This window comes from Pleurodeles waltl, chromosome 7 (assembly GCF_031143425.1).
Source record: "Pleurodeles waltl isolate 20211129_DDA chromosome 7, aPleWal1.hap1.20221129, whole genome shotgun sequence".
Taxonomy (NCBI): Eukaryota; Metazoa; Chordata; class Amphibia; order Caudata; family Salamandridae; genus Pleurodeles; species Pleurodeles waltl.
The window spans coordinates 1,466,468,796-1,466,495,322 of record NC_090446.1 but is presented as its reverse complement, the minus strand read 5'-3'; the positions used below and the strand labels follow the sequence as shown (position 1 = coordinate 1,466,495,322).

Sequence of the window (26,527 nt, the reverse complement as noted above, 5' to 3'; positions counted from 1 at the left end):
CTCGAAGCGCACTGTAAGCTAACAGTACATCTCACAACAGACAGTAGTAGAACAGGCCTAAAAAGTAGTAGTTTCCTGTGTGTGCTCTACATTTTTTTAATCATTTTGTTTTCTGTGGGAATACATCAGCACACAGGTTGCATGAAAGGACCCCCGATCACCCAGGCATGGAAGGAGCCTGATTTCAGATGCAAATGGGCACATATGTGAGATGGATAAGGGGAAAGGCTCTGCAGACTGGAAGGAAGAGGATTCACCCTTTAATTAAAGATAGCTGTCATCAGCCCACTAAGCGCGAGTCCTTGCTGAGAGCTCACACCATGCAATTCTTACTTTGACTAATGCTCCTCAAAGGCCTGCTACCAAGGCCTACGACCTCCTGGTCGGTGTCTGCTGCCCTCCCCAGCTCCTCTGGTTGCTGCTGCTGCCTCTGCCTCTTGCCTGGGACAAACTGAGAGTCTCCTGACACTCAGTTTGAGGCCCTCCTCTACCCGCAGGCTCATCCCTGCGCCTCATCCCTGGTGGTCTAGTGGTCATCCCAAGTAAGTATTTTCCTTTTCTTTTCTCTGTCGCTCTTTCACTCTTGCATTTTCCGACTTTCTCTTCTATCATTTGCCTCTTCTTTTCTTCTCTCTGTCGCTCTTTCACTTTCTGCCTCTATCATTTGCCTTTTCTTTTCTTTTCTTCTCTGTCGCTCTTTCACTTTTGCATTGTCTACCTTTTTCTTCTATCACCCCTCGTTTTTCCCTAGTGCCTTTTCCTTTCTCCCCTCTTCCTCTGCACCTTCATCCGTGCGAAGCACCTTTCCTGCCCTCCCACCTCCCTGCTGACTACTCCCCCCATTCCCCTCCCTTTCTTAATGGCGGCTGCAGCGCTGTGAGAGAGCAGCTGCACCGACCTCCTGGTCGGTGTATGCTGCCCTCCCCAGCTCCTCTGGCTGCTGCTGCCTCTGCCTCTTGCCTGGGACAAACTGAGAGTCTCCTGACTCTCAGTTCGAGGCCTTCCTCCACCCGCAGGCCCGTCCCTGTGCCTCATCCCTGGTGGTCTAGTGGCCATCACAAGTAAATATTTTCCTTTTCTTATCTTCTCTCTGTCTCTCTTTCACGATTGCATTTTCTGCCTTTCTCTTCTATCATTTGACTTTTCTTTTCTTCTCTGTCATTCTTTCACTTTTGCATGTTCTGCCTTTTTCTTCTACCACCCCTTGTTTTTCCCTAGTGCTTTTTCCTTTCTCTTCTCTTCCTCTGCCCCCCTCGCGAAGCACCTTTCCTGCCCTCCTGCTTCCCAGTTGACTGTTCCCCCCACCCCCTCCCCTTCATAATGGCAGCTGCACCTCTGGCATGCCGAAGGCAAGCTCGCCTGCGCCCGTTTTTCACCCGTCCGTGCCTGGACCGTGCCTAGTGCCAGGAACCCTGGTGGCTTCAGTGGAGGTACCCCTCCACCACCCCCCCCCCCTCCCCCCCCCCCCCGCCTCCAGTGCCTTGAGACCCTCACGGTGAGTAGCTGCACTTTATCAGCATTGATTGATTGACTGAACCAAGCAGCACACATAAACACTTTGTAGGTATTGCCCACCCAGGACGTTTCATGCTGTTAGTTAATATTTGTAGCTCCTGTCCCAATCTAAGAGTGCCTTGTAACTAGTTAAATGCATACGGTAACTTGCGGATTTCTGTTATTTTCACTTTAAGACATGTTTCTGTGTTAGGTTCACTAGATCTTGAGAACGAAAAACCGGGACATTTTGCAAAAATAGAAGAAAGACTATAATTTTACATCAACGGATTCAGAATGACAGCTCTCGTCAACACAGGAACAGAGAAAAGGCGGTAAAAAAATAAATGAAATGTAATTTTTAAAACCTGCATCATACCTGTTAATTAAATTGCTTACTTATAGAAGTTGCTAACCAGCACAGCGTTAGAACACCTGCTATAAATACGCGAAATACACAGTTTTCCAATCGACACCCTTTAAAATCCGCGACATGAACCAAATTTACCGAAATCTGCAGGGACAGCAGGTGGAAAATTGGGACTGACCAGCTAATCCGGGATGCCTGGTCACCCTATTCTGTGTAATAATTTATCAAGTTTAGGGGTCCACGTCACACTTATTGAGCCACGCCCTCACTAATGTAAACCACGCTTTGAATAAGTTTAAGCCATGCCTTCTATGAGGCACACCATTTTTAGAGACCTTCTACCCTTTGCAACCCACTTAAAGCGGGGTGGGCAATATTAATAAACATGTTTGTGCAGAAAGAACAATTAATGCGTAGAATAAACTCTCTGAAATGTATGGAAATTAAAATCGCTCATGAATCCAGAAAGAGCCGAGACGTGCACAAATGCCGATATTATTGTATGCACAGTGACCTGCATTGTCTGTGTGTGAAGCATGGGTAGGAAAATTGACTCGTTAGCTTGTCTAAACTATGCCGGCAGGGCAGCGCCTTGAAGCTCGCCTGCGAAGTGGTGTCTCAGCGCTTCTTGCCAAAACACTTAACGAATAGCCTTTCGGTCGCTCAAAATAGCTTGTCAGCGCCAATCCGCACTCCACACACAGACTCATCGCCAGCTCTGAGAGCACCACCACTGCACTTAAGAGAATAACTAATTTATTCAGGTCACGATCAGACATGTAAGGGCCGAAGTCCGGGATGCAGTGGTACCCAAAACCCTGCTTTTTCTGGTATCACCTACTAGAATGCGAAAGCGCAGGTGCTTGGCTACCAATGATTCGCGAAATGCAGTGGCACTGGGGCCTATGGCCTCAGGGGCCCACTGTAGCCTGATTATTGGACTTTACCAGCCATCCATCAGTATGGAGGGGCATTTTCTTCTTGAACCCAGGTCCATGGCAACCTTGCTATGCCATTACACATGCCCTGTATGTCATCTTACAGTGGGCTTAGGGCCTGTCTGATGTTTACCAATAGTTGGCTTCATTGTTACTTTCATTTGCTGGCATCTTATTAGTTAGTGTATGTGGGCTTTACATCCTCGTTGTGCGTGTGTCCCTCCCTGGACAATGGACGATTTACGTGTACCCTTCCCCTGCTCACTTTTCAGGCTTTACATTTGTTCTTTTTGTTTAGCACTTGTGAGAAGGTAGCCTCTTTCTAGCCTTGTTACCCCCACTTTTGGCCTGTTTGTGAGTGTATGTCAGGGTGTTTGTCACTGTTTTCACTGTCTCACTGGGATCCTGATAGCCAGGCCTCAGTGCTCATAGTGAAAACACTATGTTTTCAGTATGTTTGTTATGTGTCACTGGGATCCTGCTGGTCAGGACCCCAGGGCTCATAGGTTTGTGGCCTATATGTATGTGTCACTGGGACCCTGTCACACAGGGCCCCAGTGCTCATAGGTGTGCATGTATATGTTCCCTGTGTGGTGCCTAACTGTCTCACTGAGGCTCTGCTAACCAGAACCTCAGTGGTTATGCTCTCTCATTACTTTCAAATTGTCACTAACAGGCTAGTGACCAATTTTACCAATTTACATTAGCTTACTGGAACACCCTTATAATTCCCTAGTATATGGTACTGAGGTACCCAGGGTATTGGGGTTCCAGGAGATCTCTATGGGCTGCAGCATTTCTTTTGCCACCCATAGGGAGCTCTGACAATTCTTACACAGGCCTGCCACTGCAGCCTGAGTGAAATAACGTCCACGTTATTTCACAGCCATTTTACACTGCACTTAAGTAACTTATAAGTCACCTATATGTCTAACCTTTACCTGGTAAAGGTTAGGTGCAAAGTTACTTAGTGTGAGGGCACCCTGGCACTAGCCAAGGTGCCCCCACATTGTTCAGAGCCAATTCCCTGAACTTTGTGAGTGCGGGGACACCATTACACGCGTGCACTACATATAGGTCACTACCTATATGTAGCTTCACCATGGTAACTCCGAATATGGCCATGTAACATGTCTATGATCATGGAATTGCCCCCTCTATGCCATCCTGGCATAGTTGGCACAATCCCATGATCCCAGTGGTCTGTAGCACAGACCCTGGTACTGCCAAACTGCCCTTCCTGGGGTTTCACTGCAGCTGCTGCTGCTGCCAACCCCTCAGACAGGCAGCTGCCCTCCTGGGGTCCAGCCAGGCCTGGCCCAGGATGGCGGAACAAAGAACTTCCTCTGAGAGAGGGTGTGACACCCTCTCCCTTTGGAAATGGTGTGAAGGCAGGGGAGGAGTAGCCTCCCCCAGCCTCTGGAAATGCTTTGTTGGGCACAGAGGTGCCCAATTCTGCATAAGCCAGTCTACACCGGTTCAGGGACCCCTTAGCCCCTGCTCTGGCGCGAAACTGGACAAAGGAAAGGGGAGTGACCACTCCCCTGACCTGCACCTCCCCTGGGAGGTGTCCAGAGCTCCTCCAGTGTGCTCCAGACCTCTGCCATCTTGGAAACAGAGGTGCTGCTGGCACACTGGACTGCTCTGAGTGGCCAGTGCCACCAGGTGACGTCAGAGACTCCTGCTGATAGGCTCCTTCAGGTGTTAGTAGCCTATCCTCTCTCCTAGGTAGCCAAACCCTCTTTTCTGGCTATTTAGGGTCTCTATCTCTGGGGAAACTGTAGATAACGAATGCATGAGCTCAGCCGAGTTCCTCTGCATCTCTCTCTTCACCATCTGATAAGGAATCGACCGCTGACCGCGCTGGAAGCCTGCAAACCTGCAACATAGTAGCAAAGACGACTACTGCAACTCTGTAACGCCGATCCTGCCGCCTTCTCGACTGTTTTCCTGCTTGTGCATGCTGTGGGGGTAGTCTGCCTCCTCTCTGCACCAGAAGCTCCGAAGAAATCTCCCGTGGGTCGACGGAATCTTCCCCCTGCAACCGCAGGCACCAAAAAGCTGCATTACCGGTCCCTTGGGTCTCCTCTCAGCACGACGAGCGAGGTCCCTCGAATCCAGCGACTCTGTCCAAGTGACCCCCACAGTCCAGTGACTCTTCAGCCCAAGTTTGGTGGAGGTAAGTCCTTGCCTCACCTCGCTGGGCTGCATTGCTGGGAACCGCGACTTTGCAGCTACTCCGGCCCCTGTGCACTTCCGGCGGAAATCCTTTGTGCACAGCCAAGCCTGGGTCCACGGCACTCTAACCTGCATTGCACGACTTTCTAAGTTGGTCTCCGGCGACGTGGGACTCCTTTGTGCAACTTCGGCGAGCACCGTTTCACGCATCCTCGTAGTGCCTGTTTCTGGCACTTCTCCGGGTGCTACCTGCTTCAGTGAGGGCTCTTTGTCTTGCTCGACGTCCCCTCTCTCTTCAGGTCCAATTTGCGACCTCCTGGTCCCTGGCAGCGTCCAAAAACGCCAAACGCACGATTTGCGACTAGCAAGGCTTGTTGGCGTCCTTCCGGCGGGAAAACACTTCTGCACGACTCTCCAAGGCGAGAGGGATCCGTCCACCAAAGGGGAAGCCTCTAGCCCTTTTCGTTCCTGCAGAAACCTCAGCTTCTTCTGTCCAGTCGAAGCTTCTTTGCACCCGCAGCTGGCATTTCCTGGGCATCTGCCCATCTCCGACTTGCTTGTGACTTTTGGACTTGGTCCCCTTGTTCCACAGGTACCCTAGATTGGAAATCCACAGTTGTTGCATTGCTGGTTTGTGTCTTTCCTGCATTATTCCTCTAACACGACTATTTTGTCCTTAGGGGAACTTTAGTGCACTTTGCACTCACTTTTCAGGGTCTTGGGGAGGGTTATTTTTCTAACTCTCACTATTTTCTAATAGTCCCAGCGACCCTCTACAAGGTCACATAGGTTTGGGGTCCATTCGTGGTTCGCATTCCACTTTTGGAGTATATGGTTTGTGTTGCCCCTATCCCTATGTTTCCCCATTGCATCCTATTGTAACTATACATTGTTTGCACTGTTTTCTAAGACTATACTGCATATTTTTGCTATTGTGTATATATATCTTGTGTATATTTCCTATCCTCTCACTGAGGGTACACTCTAAGATACTTTGGCATATTGTCATAAAAATAAAGTACCTTTATTTTTAGTATAACTGTGTATTGTGTTTTCTTATGATATTGTGCATATGACACTAAGTGGTACTGTAGTAGCTTCACACGTCTCCTAGTTCAGCCTAAGCTGCTCTGCTAAGCTACCATTATCTATCAGCCTAAGCTGCTAGACACCCTATACACTAATAAGGGATAACTGGGCCTGGTGCAAGGTGCAAGTACCCCTTGGTACTCACTACAAGCCAGTCCAGCCTCCTACAGCACTCCAGAAGAGTGCACGTGTTTTCCAGCTGTCTCACTTGTACTCACGAGCTGAAAAACACATCCTTGATATCTCGCCCAGTTTTTTATGCCTCACCATGGCTCAGACCTGCCAAGAATGCTCCCTATTCTGAGTTGCTGGCCAGCTAAATGTGCTTCAAAATACTCCCATTGTATCTTCTGCACCCATGTAGTCTGTGTCAGCAAGCTGACCATGAACAATCAGTTTCTTTAGTTCACTCATCAATAGTCTCAAGTAGAGACTTTAGCATATAGGAACAAGAGTGTGAAGCAGAACCCTAGCTCTGGCTGAAAACTTGTTCAAAGGTAAGGGGCAGAGGTTTCGGATTTCATGGCCTGCACTATTCCTGGGCCAGCTCCAGTGAGTATAGGAAACAGCCTGCTCTGTACATTGGACTCACGACATAAGCCATTTATTCCCATTAAGAGTGTGTGGTATGAGTCCTGCATATTTCTCTCTGTGAAGAGTCATGGGATAAGTGGTAGAACTCGCTGTGTTCTTGGGACAGATCCCTTTAATCTACCTTACCAAGGGACAAGGCTTCCCCATCTATTAAAAAAGCTCCTTGGAAGAGCAATGACCTGCTCTATCTTTGGGATGGATTGAGCTGACACGGGGACAGGAACACCGTGCTCTGTCTATGAAGGTCTTCTGGGATATGGAGGATGGCGGGCTCTTGGGAGCAGATCCTGGGATGAAGCAGAGCACAGCTTGCTCTAACCATGGAACCGATTTTGGGATGAGAGTCACAGCTGGCTCTAGTCGTGCCCAATGGAATAAGGGTAGACTGAGCGCAACGAAACTAGCGGGGACCCCCCTGCAAAGTACACAAGGCCCCCCCTTCCTTGATGGATCAAGTCAGGCACTGACTGGATCCACTGGGTACACTGTCGGTGTACTGTGGTGAGAGGACACCCTGGGGCTCGGCAAGGTGCGGGGGCTATTGCCCAACACCCTGCTATGTACCCAGGGGAACGTAAATTAGACGGAGTCTGACTTTTTTCTCCATAGAGATGCATTCTCCTATATTCGTAACTAGAGATGTCCAGTCGTGGGGTCCTGGCACCCTGGCGCGCAAGCCCCCTCCATGATGGCTCTTTGTTGGGGGCGAGATGACAAGCATACGAACAATGGCCCTGAAGGCCGGCGATATTATTAGCACAGCTTTCTCCCACACTTCCTGCCCAGGTGACAGGAGGATTGCGGGGGGCTTCCAGCGCCGTAATCAGGATGGCCATCTGTTTGTCCCTCACGAGGGTGCCCCCCCCCCCGTTTGATGTCCCCAAAATAGCGTCTCTGGGCCTGAGTGCAGAGGAGGCGAGGAGCTAGGGCGGGACGGGGCCTCTTGTTTTCCAGATCCTCCTTGGAAGCGCCGAGGGTCCCGGAAAGTTCGACGTCACCGTGAAGACAATGGGGTTAGGGTTTTCGAGTGCTTGGCGCGAGGCAGAAGAAATGTCGGGCCCCGTAGGGAGGACAAGACAGCAATAGGGAAAGGGTTATGGCTGCTGAGGACAGGGGTGACGTGGGACTACTGGCAGCCTGCCTCGCTGAATTGCACGACAGCTCTTGGGCCCAGAAAGGTCGGTCCTCAGAGCTGCCTTCAACAATGCGAGAGACGCACTAACTGCCACAGGGCTGGCATCCAGATGTGCGAAACGGGTGACACCAAGCTTACATATGAATGGAAGGGATGCCTGCAACAGATGCTCTAACTGGATGTGCAGTCTTCTAACGCCTGCTGCCTAAGGCTGAAGCTTGCAGCAACTGCCCAAAGGCTTCCGAGTGGAGGGGTAGCATCTCCCATCTCCCATGTACAGCTGAGGCTGAGCCACCATCCTGGTGGTGCATGCATCGTGCACACAGGGTCCATGGGCAAGCTGTATGGGGTAGGAGAGAGTTGTTTTTTTAACAGGACTGGATTCTCTAAATCACGTATTTCACAGTCACATGAGTCTCATAGTCACATTACTCTCACAATAACTAGATTCCAATAATCACAGGATTGTCACAGTCCCTTAATTATCATGGTTACACGATTCTCACATTTAAGGTACTCTTGGTCAGATGATTCTCAAAGTAAAGAAATTCTTATAATATGAGTTTTACACTCACATTATTCTAGCAATCACATCCTTGTCAAGGCCACACGATTCTCACCGAAAAGAGATTCTAATAATAACATGATTTTTACAGTCACATCATTCTATCAATCACATCATTGTCAAGGTCACATGATTCTTATAGTAAAGAAATTCTTACAATACCATGATTTTTACAGTCACATCATTCTAACAATCACTTCCTTCTCAAGGTCACAAGCTTCTCACAGTGAAAAGATTCATCCAATAACATGATTTGTACTGTCAAATCATTCTGGCAAGCACATCATTGTCAAGATCACATGATTATCACAGTATAGAGATTCTTGCAATAACACGAGCCTTCCAATCATGCCATTCTCACAATCACATCAATGTCATGGTGACATGATTCTCACAGCCTTGTTCTACGGCCCCTCTCTCTCTACAGAACATATTGACCTTTTGCATAAGAAGTCTACAGAAATATGCCTCAACGAGACCTTGCTGAGGTCATCCCTGCAACTTTACTTTTTTTTTACTAAAGGCTGTGCACACCCCAGGTTGGGGAGCACTTTTGAGGCTACCTCAGCTATTTTCCTCAATTTGACCTTGTGTTTGCTCATGCTGTACTATCCCCTAAATGACTTAGGGGGTTATTACAACTTTGGAGGAGGTGTTAATCCGTCCCAAAAGTGACGGATATACCACCAGCCGTATTCCATAGGATATAATGGACTCGTAATACGGCTGGTGGTATATCCGTCACTTTACCGTCACTTTTGGGACGGATTAACACCTCCTCCAAAGTTGTAATAACCCCCTTAGTCAGATCATTAGGTCACTGAGTGTAAGGTGGACTCCTTTAGAGAAGCTTGCTGCTGCAGCAGTGCTGGGATGGATCTGCAGTTGTTGTAATCATTCCATTTTGGAGGTCTTTTCTTGCTCTCTCGCCCTCTCGTTCTGCCAGCTTCACAGTCACTTGCTGTGTCTCACAGGGTAGTTCACTGACCTATTCTGCTCAATCCCTAAAGTCATGCGCTGGGGCTTTTTTATCAGATTATTTAATGCCTCTCTCTTACATGTGCTGATGGCACTCAGCCAATCCTTCTCCCAGATCAGCATCAGTGCTCCAGGAGTTCCTTCCTGGCCACCAGCAACGAATGGGCCATGGTTTTAAAAGCTTAATTCCATCATGGAAATGCAAGTCATCTGCAGTAAAAATGTACCCGTAGAGACCCTCGAGCTACGGCCCTCCCCCTAAGCTAGCTTCCAAAGTGAAAAAGCTTTGAGTACTCCTCTTCTTGAAGGTGCACATACATGCAGTATCTGCTTCCTGAATCCTTCAGTGACTCATTCGTCTTGGATAGTTGTATTCTCTCACTAGCTGGGTCTTCCAGATAACCTGTTAGCCAACCTTCAGCAAATACAGAACTTTGTGGTGTGCATGCCGAAAACGGATCAAGTCCCCGGTACACTGGACTGGGTCTTTGCCCCTGCTCAAAACCCAGCTTAAGACTCTGTGTAAAGTTGTATTCTTGGTCCATAAAGCCTACTGCAAACATTGCTCTTTGTTTCGTCAGTAATGTTTTCCCAGTACAGGCCTCCAATATTTCTTCCTTCAGACTATCACCATCTTCTTTGTGTTCCACCTTTCACGTGTCAGCAATGGAACCCCCTGAATCCTTGGACCATCAAGCTTTTAGACAAGCTCTCAAAGGCTTCCTCTTCTTTTGATGCACAATCTGTCACTCGGTGGCTGAATGCCAAAATATTGCATACAAAATGTGATTCTTGCAGCAACAGCAAGATGTCATCAAGGTCGACGTGAACAGGGGAGTGCTGATTTACTAATCAAGATATTGTGCAAGGTAGTATCTTGCAGTCGATATTGTTAATAATCAAAAGGAAAAACTGGGGGTAAAGGGTAGGCCTGGGCAAAATGTTATTTATGCTGGAGTAATCAGAGTAATTTCCGTAGCTTTGTGTTACTCTTTTGACGTGAAATTACCAAAATGTATGCAATTACGTGCATTTGCATAATTATGCGAAATTAAGCTTAAAAGTCCTACCACAGCAGCACAGGAACAGCAAACTTATTGAGCAGGAGCAGCTGCTGGTTGCTGCTGTTAATGTTCTGTTGCAGGCAGCGCTATTTTCTTAGAGTGAAATGCTTCCCTGGGTTCATTTTGGGTGGAAGGGCAAATTTTGAGCTAAGAAAATAGTGCTAAATTCTGGGTTACGCTACTTGCGTAGTTCCACGTAATTTCACTGTAATACGTAATTACACTACAGCAAATTTTGCAAATTACTCCCAGTTCCAGTAAAGTGTAATAAACAGCATAAGGTGACACGTAAAATCTTCAGTAGTATTATAAAGTGCAGACAAAAGGTAGCCGGTAGGAACCTTGCAACCTTTTAATTCTAAAGAGACAGACTGAGAAGACAATCACTAAGGACTACATCAAGAGCATAGAACAAGCACCGGGGCTGCACCAGGAGCATGGAGTGAGCACTGGGGCTGCACTGGGAGCATGGAGCGAGCACTAGGAGCTGTACCAAGAGCATGGAGCAAGCACTAGGAGCTGTACAAAGAACATGGAGCAAGCACCAGAGGCTACACCAGGAGCATAGAGTGAGCACCAGGGGCTGCACCGGGAGCCTGGAGCAAGCACTAGGAGCTGTACCAAGAGCATGGAGCAAGCACTGGTGGCTGCACAGGGAGCATGAGGCGAGCACCAGGGGCTGCACCGGGAGCATGGAGCAAGCACTAGGAGCTGTACCAAGAGCATGGAGCAAGCATCAGAGGCTGCACCAGGAGCATGGAGTAAGCACTAGGAGCTGTACCAAGAGCATGGAGCAAGCACTAGGAGCTGTACCAAGAGCATGGAGAAAGCACCAGAGGCTACACCAGGAGCATGGAGTGAGCACCAGGGGCGTCACCGGGAGCATGGAGCAAGCACTAGGAGCTGTACCAAGAGCATAGAGCAAGCACTAGTGGCTGCACTGGGAGCATGAAGCGAGCACCAGGGGCTGCACCGGGAGCATGGAGCAAGCACTAGGAGCTGTACCAAGAGCATGGAGCAAGCATCAGAGGCTGCACCAGGAGCATGGAGTAAGCACTAGGAGCTGTACCAAGAGCATGGAGCAAGCACTAGTGGCTGCACTGGGAGCATGGAGCAAGCACTAGGAGCTGTACCAAGAGCATGGAGCAAGCACCAGAGGCTGCACCAAGAGCATGGAGTGAGCACCGGGGCTGCACTGGGAGCATGGATCAAGCACTAGTGGCTGCACTGGGAGCATGAAGCGAGCACCAGGGGCTTCACCGGCAGCATGGAGCAAGTACCAGGTGCTGCACTGGGAGCACACCGCAAAGGCTCCTTGGGAAACATGAAGGTGAAAGCAGCACTGGCTGCCCCAGAAGTATGAAGCAAGTTCCTGAGGTTATGCCAGGAACATGAAGCAGGCATCAGGGTGTACACTAAAAGCAAGGAGCAAGCACAGAGGGCTGCACTGGGAGCACAGAGCATGCACCGAATGCTCCATGAGGAGCATGAAGGTGAAAGCCACCATGTCTGCTCTGTGAGCATGGAGCAAGCATGAGCTGCTCCGCCGGGAGCAAGCAGCAAGCCCCTGGGACTCCACCAGGAGCATAAAAGAAACACCAGAGACTGTATCAGGGGGTACACCAAAAGCATGGAGCAAACACTGAGGGCTTCACTGGGAGTGCAGGGCATGCACCAAAGGCTCCCGAGGAGCAGGAAGGTGAAAGCTGCAGTGGCTGCCCCGTAAGTGCATGGAGCAAGCACGAGGTGCTCCATCGGGAGCATGGAGCAAACACCAGGGACTCCACCAGGAGCATAGAACAAACACAATAGGATGCACTGGTAGCATGGAGCAAACACCAGGGGCTCCATGGGGTGAATGAAGGTGAAAGCAGCAGTGGCTGCCTCAGGAGCATAAACGGAGCAACTAGGACACATTACTGCGTGGTAGAGGGGAGCACCAAGATCCCAGATTTCCTACTGAGTGTAGTGTAGGAGCAAGGCAAGGACATTAGAGATTCCGATCTTCGAAGCACATGGGGGCTTCTAAGAAACCACTGAATGGACGTCAGACTGGACTGGGTTGGAGGCACAGGTCCATAAGGCTTTATGGTGTGGGGTCTGAAGTTTAGCACAAAAGTGTATTGCTTTACGAAGAATTGTTTGAGCTCGACACACATCTCTGAAAGGCTGCATTGGGAGGCTCCTGTAATTTACCTTTGGCCCTGGTTAGGCTGCCAGGAGCATGGTGTGAAGCTGGACACTGTCCTCTAAGACTGCATGCTGAGCCTTCTGACATTCAGCATCATCCTCTAAGCATGCTTAAAGAGGGTCCTGAAGATCACCACTGTCCTCAGTAATATTTCATGAGAGTCTTCTGTAAAACTGCAGAGAGACTATTCTGAGGTTCAGCAGTCCTTTGGCTGAAAGACTGCACACAGAGAGTTCTACATTTCTGCAGTTTCCCTTAAAGCTGTATGCTAGGGGTTCCGAGCTTCAGCACTGTCCTCTTTAAGATTGGGTACAGGGGGTGTGAGATTCAGTACTGGCCTCTGGGAGACTGCATGCAGAGCTGTGAAGTTCTGTATTGTCCCTTAAGGCTGGATACAGAGGGTTCTGAAGTTCTCAATTTTCCCTTAAGGTTGCATGCAGACGTTTTTGAGATTCAGTGCTGTCTTCTGTAAGACTGCGTGCAGGGAGCTGTGAAGTTCTGTATTGTCCTTTAAGGCTGCATACAGAGGGTTCTGAAATTCTGTATTTTCCATGAAGGTTGCATACAGAGGTTTGTGAGGTTCAGTGCTGTCCTCTGTAAGACAGAATGCAGAAAGTTCTGAGGCTCAGCACAGTCCTCTGTAAGACTGCATGTAGAGAGATATGAAGTTCTGCATTGTCCCCTATAGCTGCATGCAGAGGGTTACTGGTTGAGAGGTGGTGAAGTCACAAGAAACCCCAAAATAACCTGCGCTTAACCTTCTGGTAGCTTGGAACAAAAGCAGTCAGGCTTACTTAGAGGCAATGTGTAAAGTATTTATGCAGCACTTCACACAGTAATAAAGAGAAAACACAACACAAGAAAAATCCCACACCAAATGAGAAAAATAGAGTAACTTTTTAAAATTATTTGAGACCAAAATAACACAAAACCAATCTGTATAACCTGGAGATGAGCAATTTTAAAGATTTAAGTCAAAATAGTGCCTAAAAGCACAAAGCGTCCACTGTGATTAACTGGTTGTGCTGGACCTGGACAAAGACACAAGTTTAGACCGACCTCGATGGAGCTCAGGCTGAATACAGGGACTACGTGTCTCCTGCTGAACAAAGTACGTTAAATTCAGGTTGTGGAGGGTTGCAAGATCCCACAAGGAAGTTGTGTCATGCTGCAATGGTTCGGCGGGCTATGATGCAAAGTCCTGAATTGTGGATTTGTCACTCAGCTGTGATTCCAGGGAGCTGGGAGGCTGCAATGCTACGTCCTGCTTTCAGGGTGTGCCACACGGTGGCAGTTCTAAGGAGTTGCAAGGCTTCAATATGAGGTTCTTCATAAAAGAGACAAAGCACAGCTGAAATTCCGAGGAGTTTCAGAGCTGCAGTGAGAGGTCCTGCGTCGAGGAGGCAGCAGCTGTTCCATGGATCTGCATGGGTCCTGTGTCTGGGATGCATTGTGCAGTGGCAGTTCCGATGCAGATCTGTGATGTGTCATGCTGCGTTGGTTCTGCTTGGACCACAGTTTGGCTGGCAGAGCACCTGCAAAGGTCCAGGGCTGGGGTGGCAATACTTGGTGGCAAGACTCACAGCAGACGGCATCCAGGTGCTGGGTGTTCTGTCCCTGAGGCCCTGATCTGGAGGCCAGCCAGCTTGCTCTTGGCGACACTCACATGGCCCTGGGTTCAAGAGGCAGGTCCAGTCTTTTCACTCAGGCAGCAGGGCAGTAGAGTAGCAGAGCAGCAGTGCAGCAGTTCTTATTACAGCAGAGCACCACAGCAGTCCTTCTGAGTCTTCCACAGGTATACTGAACAGTTAGATCTGAGAGTCCAATATTTATACTTGGGGCCAGCTTTGAAGTAGAAGAAGCTTCTGGAGGCTTCTACTCCCAATGGTGTTTGGAATGTTCTGCCTCCCTGCCCTAGCCACAGCTAGTGTGCAGGCACAAAAGACTAATGTCAAACCCTTTGTAAGTGTTCTGTGGCAGTGCGTTTTGTGATGTGCAAGTGTGGTAAGTGACAGCTCCTCCCCCCATCAAGTAAGAGATGGTCCACCCTGCCAACACGTAGGCCCCCTTTGTCTCACTGTCTGGGAGCAATACACAAAGACCAACTGCCAGCTACACGTAATCATGTTATCCATGATACAGGCCCACAATCGTTAGGAAAAGAAAATGCTGTATTTCTAAAAGTGGCATTTTCAGTTTTGTGTCTTAAAATCAGACTTTGCCATTACACAGGGTTTTAAGTTAAAATTCTTCAGACATCAAACTTGACATTTCTCCTTGCTCCCAATTGAAAGATATCACTTACTAAATGTAATACGGTAACCCTATGTTGTCCTATGGGAGAGGTAGGTCTTGCAGTAATGAAAAACACATTTTAGATCTTTTCACTACCAAGACATGTAAAACTTAAAAGTACATCTCTAACTTTTTAAATACACTGGACCCTGCCTTATGGGCTGTTTAGGGCCTTCCCTATGGGTGATGTATATGCCATAAAAAAGGAAAGTTTAGGTTTGGCAGAGGGTTTATGTTGCCAAGTCAAAATGACAGTTTACAACTGCACACACGGGCTGCAATGGCATGCCTGAGACATGTTTAAAAGTTTCCTTAAGTGAGTGGCACCATCAGTGCTGCAGGCCCACTAGTAGCATTTAATTTACAGGCCCAGGTACATGTAGTATCGCTCTTCTACGGACTTCTAAGGAACTTAAATGTGCCAACTGAGTAGAAGCCAATGTTACCATGTTTTAGGGAGTGAGCACACACACTTTAGCACGGATTAGAAGTGGTAAAATGCATTGAGTCCTAAGGCCCACAAAATCGAAATCAGCAGAAAAAGGAGGAGGCAAAATGTTTGTTGGAAGACCACCCTAAGGCTGACAGGTCTAAAAGCGTTGCCCCTGTAAGGCAGTATTCAATGTGCTTAAATGACCTTCTGAAATGTATGTTGGTGACTTGTGCCTTCCCATTAGGTGCAGAAATATATCTTTAGCTTTCTCTGGGTTTATTTGATCTCTACGCAAAGACCCATCTTTGCTATTGGTTAGTGAAGTGTTATTAATCGCATTTACCAGCAGGCAGCTGGTTGCTTAGGTGTTTTCTTGACATGTGAAGCTTTGCCATGGCACACAGCACTTGCATGTAATTTCACTGATGGGGGAGGAATGTGATGTCACATAGAGAGACGCATCCTCCTTTCTTTGTTTTCTGTAGATTGTTTTATTTACTTCCGGAGTGGAAGTGAATGAAAGCAGAGTATTGTTCTTTTCAGTTGTTCTGACAATCAGCTGTGAATTCTTTGAATTGACAATTTGGCTTTCAAATTCTGCTTTTTGTGTTTCTCTCTTTCAGAATTGTAAATAACAGGGAAGCTGATAGTTATGTGTGAGGAACATGCCAGACAGTGCAGTAATCCTGGAGCCACATTAATCACATTTCGAGTACATATCTAAGAAGTGGCAGGGCTGGGGTGATGTCAGTCACATGCCAGGGGCCGGATTACAGAAAGTGCCCTGGGCGCAATGAGCATGTGCACCCGCTTTGTGCACCGTGGAGCACTTTGGTATTACAGAAGGGTCCGCAAACACTTGTGTAGCCATGTAACCGGGCGCCTGTCGCCACGGTTACACAACAAAGCACTGAACCCGACGGCCCATACCCCGGGGCTACGGCCGCGAGAGTCGCTAACCCGGAAGTAGAATCCGATACGGAGATCTGGGAGCGAGACGCAAAAGGAGAGGAAGAGAGATGAGAGGCGGTACGCGCAGGAGAGACAGGAGGAGCGGAGCCTGAAGAGAGAGTGAGCAGTCCGAGTGCTGGATCGAGGACCGCGGGAGGAGACACAGAGGAAAACGGAGAAACCGACGATGAGGACACCGAGAAACCAAGGGATAACGATCAACGCCGCCACGTCCCTGGAGGGGCGTGGCTCTCATTGGTACGGGCGTACCTTATTGGAAAAGTCCTACCCGAGTGGTTGCGGGTAGAGAAAAAGAGAGCGAAAGGGAGCGAGGAACCGGGAAGGGACCGGGAGGAGGGAAGCTAAAAAGGAGTGCTTAAACACCCTAACAACACATAAGAAGGGGGTGAAGTAAACCACTCTCCTACCATATAAACAAGAGACAGAGAGAAAGAGAGAAAATTAGGGACGGGTGAAACACGATAAACCAAATTGCTCCCCACACCAACCCACACCCTACCCTCACCTCCCTACTAACTTATATATATATATATATCTAAACCCAAACGTCTACACTTACCTGGTTTTTCTTTCCACTTTCTTTTGGGGGACGTCATCTTCCTTTTGAGGCTGGGATCGCGACTAACACCTGGAATCCCTAGGGAAAGGACAGAGAAATTATCATCTTCCTGATTAAACGAGAAGAAGGCAATATCAGAGACATTGGTCAAGAAGAAAAACCCAAACAGCATATATAATTCCCCTAACCCATATCACAATAAAAGAGAAAGAATGTTACCACTGAATTAGGTGTCTTCATAGTTCTTTACAGACCTGTTTCGAACGACAACCCATTACAAGCCCCTTCTTTAATACCGCTAGTGCTGAGGCACATATAGCACAAGCACTGTTATGAGAGAGTGCTCTCTCATTTGCATGGGGGTGTGGCCCCATACAAATGAGGGAATCACTTTGCCTCTGTGTCCATGCTGATTCCAGAGGCAGGTACAGATGCAGAGGCAAACATGCCCTTAGGAGGCTCACTGAAACTGCGCCGCAAAAAGGTGACGCACTGTCAGTGTGCCCCTGTTAGAAGTGGGGTCTTTGGTTGGCAGTCAGGTTACCCCCTGTCCAAGCAAGGACCCTCACTCTAGTCAGGGTAAAGGAGAATAATACTCAGTTAACCCCCGCTCGTCCCCTGGGTAACTTGGCACAAGCAGGCAGGCTTAACACAGTAGCAATGTATAAAGTATTTGTACCAACACACACAGTAATACAGTGAAAATACTACAAAATGGACACACTAGTTTAGAAAAATAGGTAATATTTATCTAAATCAAACAAGACCAAAACGACAAAAATCCAACATACACAAGTTAAAATATGAATTTTCAAAAGAATAAGAGTCTTACTCCAAAGAAAACAATGGAAACTATGATTTTGCACAAATTACCTGTGTAATGTCAAAAATAAAGCTGCACGGGCGAGCCTGCATCGGGAAAGCCAGCGATGCATAGATTCCGTCCTCACAAGGGAGACCGTGCGTCGTTTCTTCTCCGGTCGGATAGGCAATGTGTCATTTTTCTCCCTCACAAGAGAGTGATGCGTCGATTTCTGGATGGGGCACCTAAAATATGCGCAGAGTTGGGGTGACTTTGACGCCCAGGGATGATGCATGGAAAATTCTGTCGCGCAGTGTAAGAAAACCACGCTGCGTGGGGTTTGCATCATTATCAGTAGCCATAAGCGGGTGTTGCGTGTCACTTCTCCAGCTGTGATGCGTCGGTCTCCCAGCCGTGATGCAGGTGGAACGTCGATTTTAGCAGTGAAACCGGCGGCACGTCGTTTATCAGCCACGTTGCAGATGGTGCATCATAAATTTCCTCGCATGGCGTTCTGTGTGTGGATTTTCAGCTCCTGTTCTGCCAACTTTACCTTTCAAGGGCCCTGGGACTGGAAAGGGCACCACTTGGCAGGGTAGGAGTCTCAGCAGAGAGTCCAGGTCCTGGCAGAGGAAGTCTTTGATGGCCCTGAGACTTCATAACAGGAGGCAAGCTCAGTTCAAGCCCTTGGAGATTCTTCTCAAGCAGGAATTCACAACAAAGTCCAGTCTTTGACCCCTTTCACAGGCAGAAGCAGCAACTGCAGGATAGCCCAACAATGTACAGTCACAGGCAGGGGCAGCACTTCTCCTCAGCTCTTCCCCTTGGCAGAGGTTCCTCTTGAATCCGGAAGTGATCTAATTTTCAGGGGTTTTGGGTCCAATACTTATACCCCTTTCTGCCTTTATAGTAGGCATACTTAAAATGAAAGTCTCTGTTGTTCACAAGATCCTGCCTTGCCCAGGCCAGGCACCAGACACACACCAAAGGGTTGGAGACTACATTGTGAGGGGGCAGGCACAGCCCATTCAGGTGTAAGTGACCACTCCTCCCTCCACTCTCGCACAGAGAGCTCATCAGGATATGCAGGCTACACCCCAGCTCCCTTTGTCTCACTGTCTAAAGGGGATTCACAAACAGCCCAACTGTCCAACTGACCCAGACAGGCAATCCAAAAACAGGCAGAGTCACAGAATGGTTTAAGTAAGAAAATGCCTACTTTCTAAAAGTGGCATTTTCAAACTAGCAATCTAAAAACCAACTTTACCAAAAGATGTATTTTTAAATTGTGAGTTAGGAGACCCCAAACTCCATATTTCTATCTGCTCCCACATGGAATCTGCACTTTAATAATATTTAAAGGCAGCCCCCATGTTAACCTATGAGAGAGATAGGCCTTGCAACAGTGAAGACTGAATCTAGCAGTATTTCACTGTTAGGATATGCAACACACACCAGTACATGTCCCACCGTTAACCTACTGTACCTTGCCCATGGGGCTACCTAGGGCATACCTTAGGGTGCCTTACATGTATAAAAAGGGAAGGTTTAGGCCTGGGTAAAGTAAAGTAAAATTGGCAGTTTAAAACTGCACACACTGACACTGGAGTGGCGGGTCTGAGCCATTGTTACAGGCTACTAATGTGGGTGGCGCAACCAGTGCTGCAGGCCCAGTAGTAGCATTAGATTTACGGGCCCTGGGCACCTCTAGGGGACTTTACTAGGGACTTATTAGTCAATCAAATATGGCAATCATGGATAAGCCAATTACACATACATTTTACATAGGAGCACTTGCACTTCAACACTGGTTAGCAGTGGTAAAGTGCCCAGAGTATAACAAACTGCAAAATAAACAGAGTCCAGCACACATCAACAACCTGGGAAGCAGAGGTAAAAAGTTAGGGGAGACCACGCCAAAGATGCCAAGTCTCACAGCCCCCTGAGGATAGCCCTCTCAAGGGAATATAGGGGGTCCCGTGGACCTCACAGATGTAGGTGGATACAGTCACTCAATTCTCTTCAAAGCACAGTTGCCACCTGCAGTTAGAAACATGGAGCAGCTTTGAAGCAGATACTATTTATTTCACTTCAATAGGGTACCACCAGGGCAGCGCAAGATTGCAGCTGCCCTGAGGGCAACACATTCATCATAAAAGTGTGCACTTATCATGTTTGCACTCGTCACATCTGTACAAAGGGTGAACCGTGGCACAAACAGGGTAAATGCGCCCTATCAGTAATCCAGGCCCTGAACTTTGAAGAGGGATTAGAGATCTGCATTCATGCGGAGGCAGTGAATGACTGCACCCTTCTGTAAGGGGATGTATGGATGGTTCATGGGACCCTTTTTATGTCCTCTTTTCAGTGCACCTCCAAAGGGCATGCTTGTCTTTGCGCCTGTAATATGTGGCGGGTGCAGAGGCAAATTGATTCTTTCATTTGAATGAGGCCACGTCCCCATGCAAATGAGGTACGGCCTTTCCCAAAAGCAATATTACAAGGTACACAAGTGTCTGTGGTCCCCTTTGTAATACCAAAGTGCTCTGTGGCCACACAAAGTGGGCCTCAATCCTGTTGCGCCTCCAGAGCAATTTCTGTAATTCTTCCCCTGGTGTACTTCCCTAGGGCTAGTAAGGCTTCAGCAGCATCAGTGGCGTTGTACGTGTGCCTCTGAAAGGTTAGGACTGGAGTAGAACCATCAACATATCTTGTTTGCACGAAAATGTCCAGTCCACAAAAAAGGCTACTGTCATCTGTCAAATCAATTTGTATTCCTGTACTGTATTCTGTTAGGCTCAGTAACAAATCCAGGGCCTCTAGTCACTGTCTACCCATGCCTGTCAACGTCCAGTGCAATTGGACGCACTTCCAGTGAAGTATGGATCAAATTAAACTATTCAATGGAAAGGTTGTTAGACTACCTTGTCCTGATGAGACACATGCATTTAATATATAGGGTCAAAATTTCGAAATTACTCCAGGGTTACCATTATTAATTATTTGGAACAGCGATGCGCAAAACTTCAGTTGGACTATTTTGATGGTCAATTGATGTGACAGCTCTGGTGCTGTTTGTGTATCTGTGTATGTAAATTACACTCGTAACTTTCTTGCACTGCGCCGTCTGCACCAGTGTCTAAAAACTAAATGTATTATGACAATATAATAATACAATATAAAGACCTTTACAAAGAGTAGCCTTCGGACGCATTTGTCGCATGCTGCTACATTGGTCAATGCATTCAAGGTGGGATTGAGGTTACTATTTGTAAATGAAACTCATGGAACTCTAGGATCAGACAGGTGCCAGTATATTCTGTATGTGGTGGTTGTCGAGATCAGGCAGCAGTCAGTACTTGGTTGTGGATAGTGCGTGGAACAGGTAACACTCCGTGCCTCACTGGCAGTGGCTGAGGGTCTGGGTGAGTCAGCAGGCAGCATTTCACTGCGTTTGAGATGGGTCCAGGATGTATCAGCAATCAGTATTTCACTGTGTGGAGGTGGTGCCAGGATGAGTCAGCAGTCAGTATTTCACTGTGTGGAGGTGGTGCCAGGATGAGTCAGCAGTCAGTATTTCACTGTGTGTGGGTGGGTACCTGTATAAAGCAGCAGTCACTATTTCACTGCATGCGGGTGAGGGCCTGTATTAGGCAGCTATCAGTATTTCATTGTGCCAGGATGAGTCAACAGTCAGTATTTCACTGTTTAGCGGTGGGTGCCAGGATGAGTCAGAAGTCAGTATTTCACTGTTTGGGGGTGGGTGTCAGGATAAGTCAGCAACCAGTATGTCACTATGTGGAGGTGGGTGTCAGGATGAGTCAGCAGTCAGTATTTCACTGTGTGGAGGTGGTGCCAGGATGAGTTAGCAGCCAGTATTTCACTGTTTGGGGTGGGTGTCAGGATGAGTCAGCAGTCAGTATTTCACTGTGTGGAGGTGGGTGTCAGGATGAATCAGCAGTCAGTATTTCACTGTTTAGGGGTGGGGGCCAGGATGAGTCAGTAGTCAGTATTTCACTGTTTGGGGGGCAGGATGAGTTAGCAGCCAGTATGTCACTGTGTGGAGGTGGGTGACAGGATGAGTCAGCAGTCAGTATTTCACTGTGTGGAGGTCGGTGACAGCATGAGTCAGCAGTCAGTATTTCACTGTGTGGAGGTGGGCCTCAGAATGAGTCAGCAGTCAGTATTTCACTGTGTGGGTGGGGGTCTGTATAGGCAGCAGTCAGTATGTTACTGTGTGCGGGTGGGTGCTTCTATTAGGCAGCAGTCTATTTCATTGGGTGAGTGTGGGTGTCTAAGTTAGGAAAGTAGTTGGTACTTCTTTGGACGTGTGTGGTTGTCTAGGTCAGGGCTGGTGTCTTGATCAGGCAGAAGGCAGTACTTCACTGGGTGTGCGTGGGTGATGGAGCAGACAAGAGTCAGTACCTGACGAGCTTTGAGTGGTACAATATTAGAGATGGCAGTAGTAGTGTTATAATTACACTTCCAGATTCAATTGGCATGCAAGGAAATGGGCAAATCTATAGGCAGCAAATAGTAGATCCTGGGTGCCATTTGGAATGTTACCCATACTGCTAAAGGGCTGGTAGTCAGAGTTGCCTGAAGGGTCCACTGTACTGTATAGATCCAAAAAGTACCAAATGCACACCAAACAAAGTCCAATAACTTGTCTAAGTTCTCTGTGGTAAGGAAAATGTAGAAGCCAAGCGTAGTTCAATTTCTTTATTTTATGTAACGGGATCAGTTTTTCTACTCAATCAAATTTCCAACACAACAGCTGACACGTTTCATCACATCAGTAACTTCTTCAAGGCTGTAAAAGTATATAAAGAACACACCAAACATAGTAAATCGAGCTGGATGACAAAAAGACAATCTGGTAGATACGAGTCTAATATGTCAACAGACCAGGGTGACACCAAAAATTCCACCAAAAGTGCTATGCCAAAAAGAAAAATATAGGTGGATGTCAAAGAATTAAAAAAAAGCCCTTAGATTCAGATGTGAATGAAAACAAGCTAATAAAATCTGTGACCATGCAAAGGTCCAAAGCGTGTTGGCGTGCAAATCGGCAAATTATCTCCGTTTGCAGTACTAAAGAAGGTGTGAATATAGACTTCCAACCGTAAGCATGGATCAAAGAGTGAGAAGGCACCTGATCTAACCAAAAGAAATTAGAGTCTAAGTGGAAATAAATGTAGGCAAATGAAAAAGGGAATGAGATACGGGTAAGATGTAAAGAGGTAAGAAATCAAGAATTTTGCTAACCTACTATCAAGTAGTAAATAGATCCACGATTGATGCACGCAATAATGCAAAAAGCACCACAAAAAATGTATCCGGCAATAGTCCTAAAGGACGATAGGCATGCAGATATGTGAAATGATGCACTTGCACGGTATTACTGTCCTCACACAGAAAATGTCGGCACACTAACCTGTCTCGAGTACACTAGTAAACCCAAATGGTAAGGGTCGACAAGTGCCAAAATATTGCATACAAAATGTGATTCTTGCAGCAACAGCAAGATGTCATCAAGGTCGACGTGAACAGGGGAGTGCTGATTTACTAATCAAGATATTGTGCAAGGTAGTATCTTGCAGTCGATATTGTTAATAATCAAAAGGAAAAACTGGGGGTAAAGGGTAGGCCTGGGCAAAATGTTATTTATGCTGGAGTAATCAGAGTAATTTCCGTAACTTTGTGTTACTCTTTTGACGTGAAATTACCAAAATGTATGCAATTACGTGCATTTGCATAATTATGCGAAATTAAGCTTAAAAGTCCTACCACAGCAGCACAGGAACAGCAAACTTATTGAGCAGGAGCAGCTGCTGGTTGCTGCTGTTAATGTTCTGTTGCAGGCAGCGCTATTTTCTTAGAGTGAAATGCTTCCCTGGGTTCATTTTGGGTGGAAGGGCAAATTTTGAGCTAAGAAAATAGTGCTAAATTCTGGGTTACGCTCCTTGCGTAGTTCCACGTAATTTCACTGTAATACGTAATTACACTACAGCAAATTTTGCAAATTACTCCCAGTTCCAGTAAAGTGTAATAAACAGCATAAGGTGACACGTAAAATCTTCAGTAGTATTATAAAGTGCAGACAAAAGGTAGCCGGTAGGAACCTTGCAACCTTTTAATTCTAACGAGACAGACTGAGAAGACAATCACTAAGGACTGCATCAAGAGCATAGAACAAGCACCGGAGCTGCACCAGGAGCATGGAGTGAGCACTGGGGCTGCACTGGGAGCATGGAGCGAGCACTAGGAGCTGTACCAAGAGCATGGAGCAAGCACTAGGAGCTGTACAAAGAACATGGAGCAAGCACCAGAGGCTACACCAGGAGCATAGAGTGAGCACCAGGGGCTGCACCGGGAGCCTGGAGCAAGCACTAGGAGCTGTACCAAGAGCATGGAGCAAGCACTAGTGGCTGCACAGGGAGCATGAGGCGAGCACCAGGGGCTGCACCGGGAGCATGGAGCAAGCACTAGGAGCTGTACCAAGAGCATGGAGCAAGCATCAGAGGCTGCACCAGGAGCATGGAGTAAGCACTAGGAGCTGTACCAAGAGCATGGAGCAAGCACTAGGAGCTGTACCAAGAGCATGGAGAAAGCACCAGAGGCTACACCAGGAGCATGGAGTGAGCACCAGGGGCGTCACCGGGAGCATGGAGCAAGCACTAGGAGCTGTACCAAGAGCATGGAGCAAGCACTAGTGGCTGCACTGGGAGCATGAAGCGAGCACCAGGGGCTGCACCGGGAGCATGGAGCAAGCACTAGGAGCTGTACCAAGAGCATGGAGCAAGCATCAGAGGCTGCACCAGGAGCATGGAGTAAGCACTAGGAGCTGTACCAAGAGCATGGAGCAAGCACTAGGAGCTGTACCAAGAGTATGGAGAAAGCACCAGAGGCTACACCAGGAGCATGGAGTGAGCACCAGGGGCGTCACCGGGAGCATGGAGCAAGCACTAGGAGCTGTACCAAGAGCATGGAGCAAGCACTAGTGGCTGCACTGGGAGCATGAAGCGAGCACCAGGGGCTGCACCGGGAGCATGGAGCAAGCACTAGGAGCTGTACCAAGAGCATGGAGCAAGCATCAGAGGCTGCACCAGGAGCATGGAGTAAGCACTAGGAGCTGTACCAAGAGCATGGAGCAAGCACTAGTGGCTGCACTGGGAGCATGGAGCAAGCACTAGGAGCTGTACCAAGGGCATGGAGCAAGCACCAGAGGCTGCACCAAGAGCATGGAGTGAGCACCGGGGCTGCACTGGGAGCATGGATCAAGCACTAGTGGCTGCACTGGGAGCATGAAGCGAGCACCAGGGGCTTCACCGGCAGCATGGAGCAAGTACCAGGTGCTGCACTGGGAGCACACCGCAAAGGCTCCTTGGGAAACATGAAGGTGAAAGCAGCACTGGCTGCCCCAGAAGTATGAAGCAAGTTCCTGAGGTTATGCCAGGAACATGAAGCAGGCATCAGGGTGTACACTAAAAGCAAGGAGCAAGCACAGAGGGCTGCACTGGGAGCACAGAGCATGCACCGAATGCTCCATGAGGAGCATGAAGGTGAAAGCCACCATGGCTGCTCTGTGAGCATGGAGCAAGCATGAGCTGCTCCGCCGGGAGCAAGCAGCAAGCCCCTGGGACTCCACCAGGAGCATAAAAGAAACACCAGAGACTGTATCAGGGGGTACACCAAAAGCATGGAGCAAGCACTGAGGGCTTCACTGGGAGTTCAGGGCATGCACCAAAGGCTCCAGAGGAGCAGGAAGGTGAAAGCTGCTGTGGCTGCCCCGTAAGTGCATGGAGCAAGCACAAGGTGCTGCATCGGGAGCATGGAGCAAACACCAGGTACTCCACCAGGAGCATAGAACAAACACAATAGGATGCACTGGTAGCATGGAGCAAACACCAGGGGCTCCATGGGGTGAATGAAGGTGAAAGCAGCAGTGGCTGCCTCAGGAGCATAAACGGAGCAACTAGGACACATTACTGCGTGGTAGAGGGGAGCACCAAGATCCCAGATTTCCTACTGAGCGTAGTGTAGGAGCAAGGCAAGGACATTAGAGATTCAGATCTTCGAAGCACATGGGGGCTTCTAAGAAATCACTGAATGGACGTCAGACTGGACTGGGTTGGAGGCACAGGTCCATAAGGCTTTATGGTGTGGGGTCTGAAGTTTAGCACAAAAGTGTATTGCTTTACGAAGAATTGTTTGAGCTCGACACACATCTCTGAAAGGCTGCATTGGGAGGCTCCTGTAATTTACCTTTGGCCCCGGTTAGGCTGCCAGGAGCATGGTGTGAAGCTGGACACTGTCCTCTAAGACTGCATGCTGAGCCTTCTGACATTCAGCATCATCCTCTAAGCATGCTTAAAGAGGGTCCTGAAGATCACCACTGTCCTCAGTAATATTTCATGAGAGTCTTCTGTAAAACTGCAGAGAGACTATTCTGAGGTTCAGCAGTCCTTTGGCTGAAAGACTGCACACAGAGAGTTCTACATTTCTGCAGTTTCCCTTAAAGCTGTATGCTAGGGGTTCCGAGCTTCAGCACTATCCTCTTTAAGACTGGGTACAGGGGGTGTGAGATTCAGTACTGGCCTCTGGGAGACTGCATGCAGAGCTGTGAAGTTCTGTATTGTCCCTTAAGGCTGGATACAGAGGGTTCTGAAGTTCTCAATTTTCCCTTAAGGTTGCATGCAGACGTTTTTGAGATTCAGTGCTGTCTTCTGTAAGACTGCGTGCAGGGAGCTGTGAAGTTCTGTATTGTCCTTTAAGGCTGCATACAGAGGGTTCTGAAATTCTGTATTTTCCATGAAGGTTGCATACAGAGGTTTGTGAGGTTCAGTGCTGTCCTCTGTAAGACAGAA

General features: G+C 48.1%; 1 protein-coding gene across 1 annotated transcript in view; it reads right to left on the bottom strand.

The window, feature by feature from the left end:
* LOC138246507 (neural cell adhesion molecule 1-like) overlaps window positions 1-26,527 on the bottom strand; it is a 115,655-nt gene that overhangs the window by 47,218 nt on the left and 41,910 nt on the right. Inside the window, exon 3 of the mRNA XM_069201158.1 lies at window positions 16,856-16,933. Coding sequence (XP_069057259.1) covers window positions 16,856-16,933 — 78 coding nt within the window. The remainder of the gene's footprint in view (window positions 1-16,855; window positions 16,934-26,527) is intronic.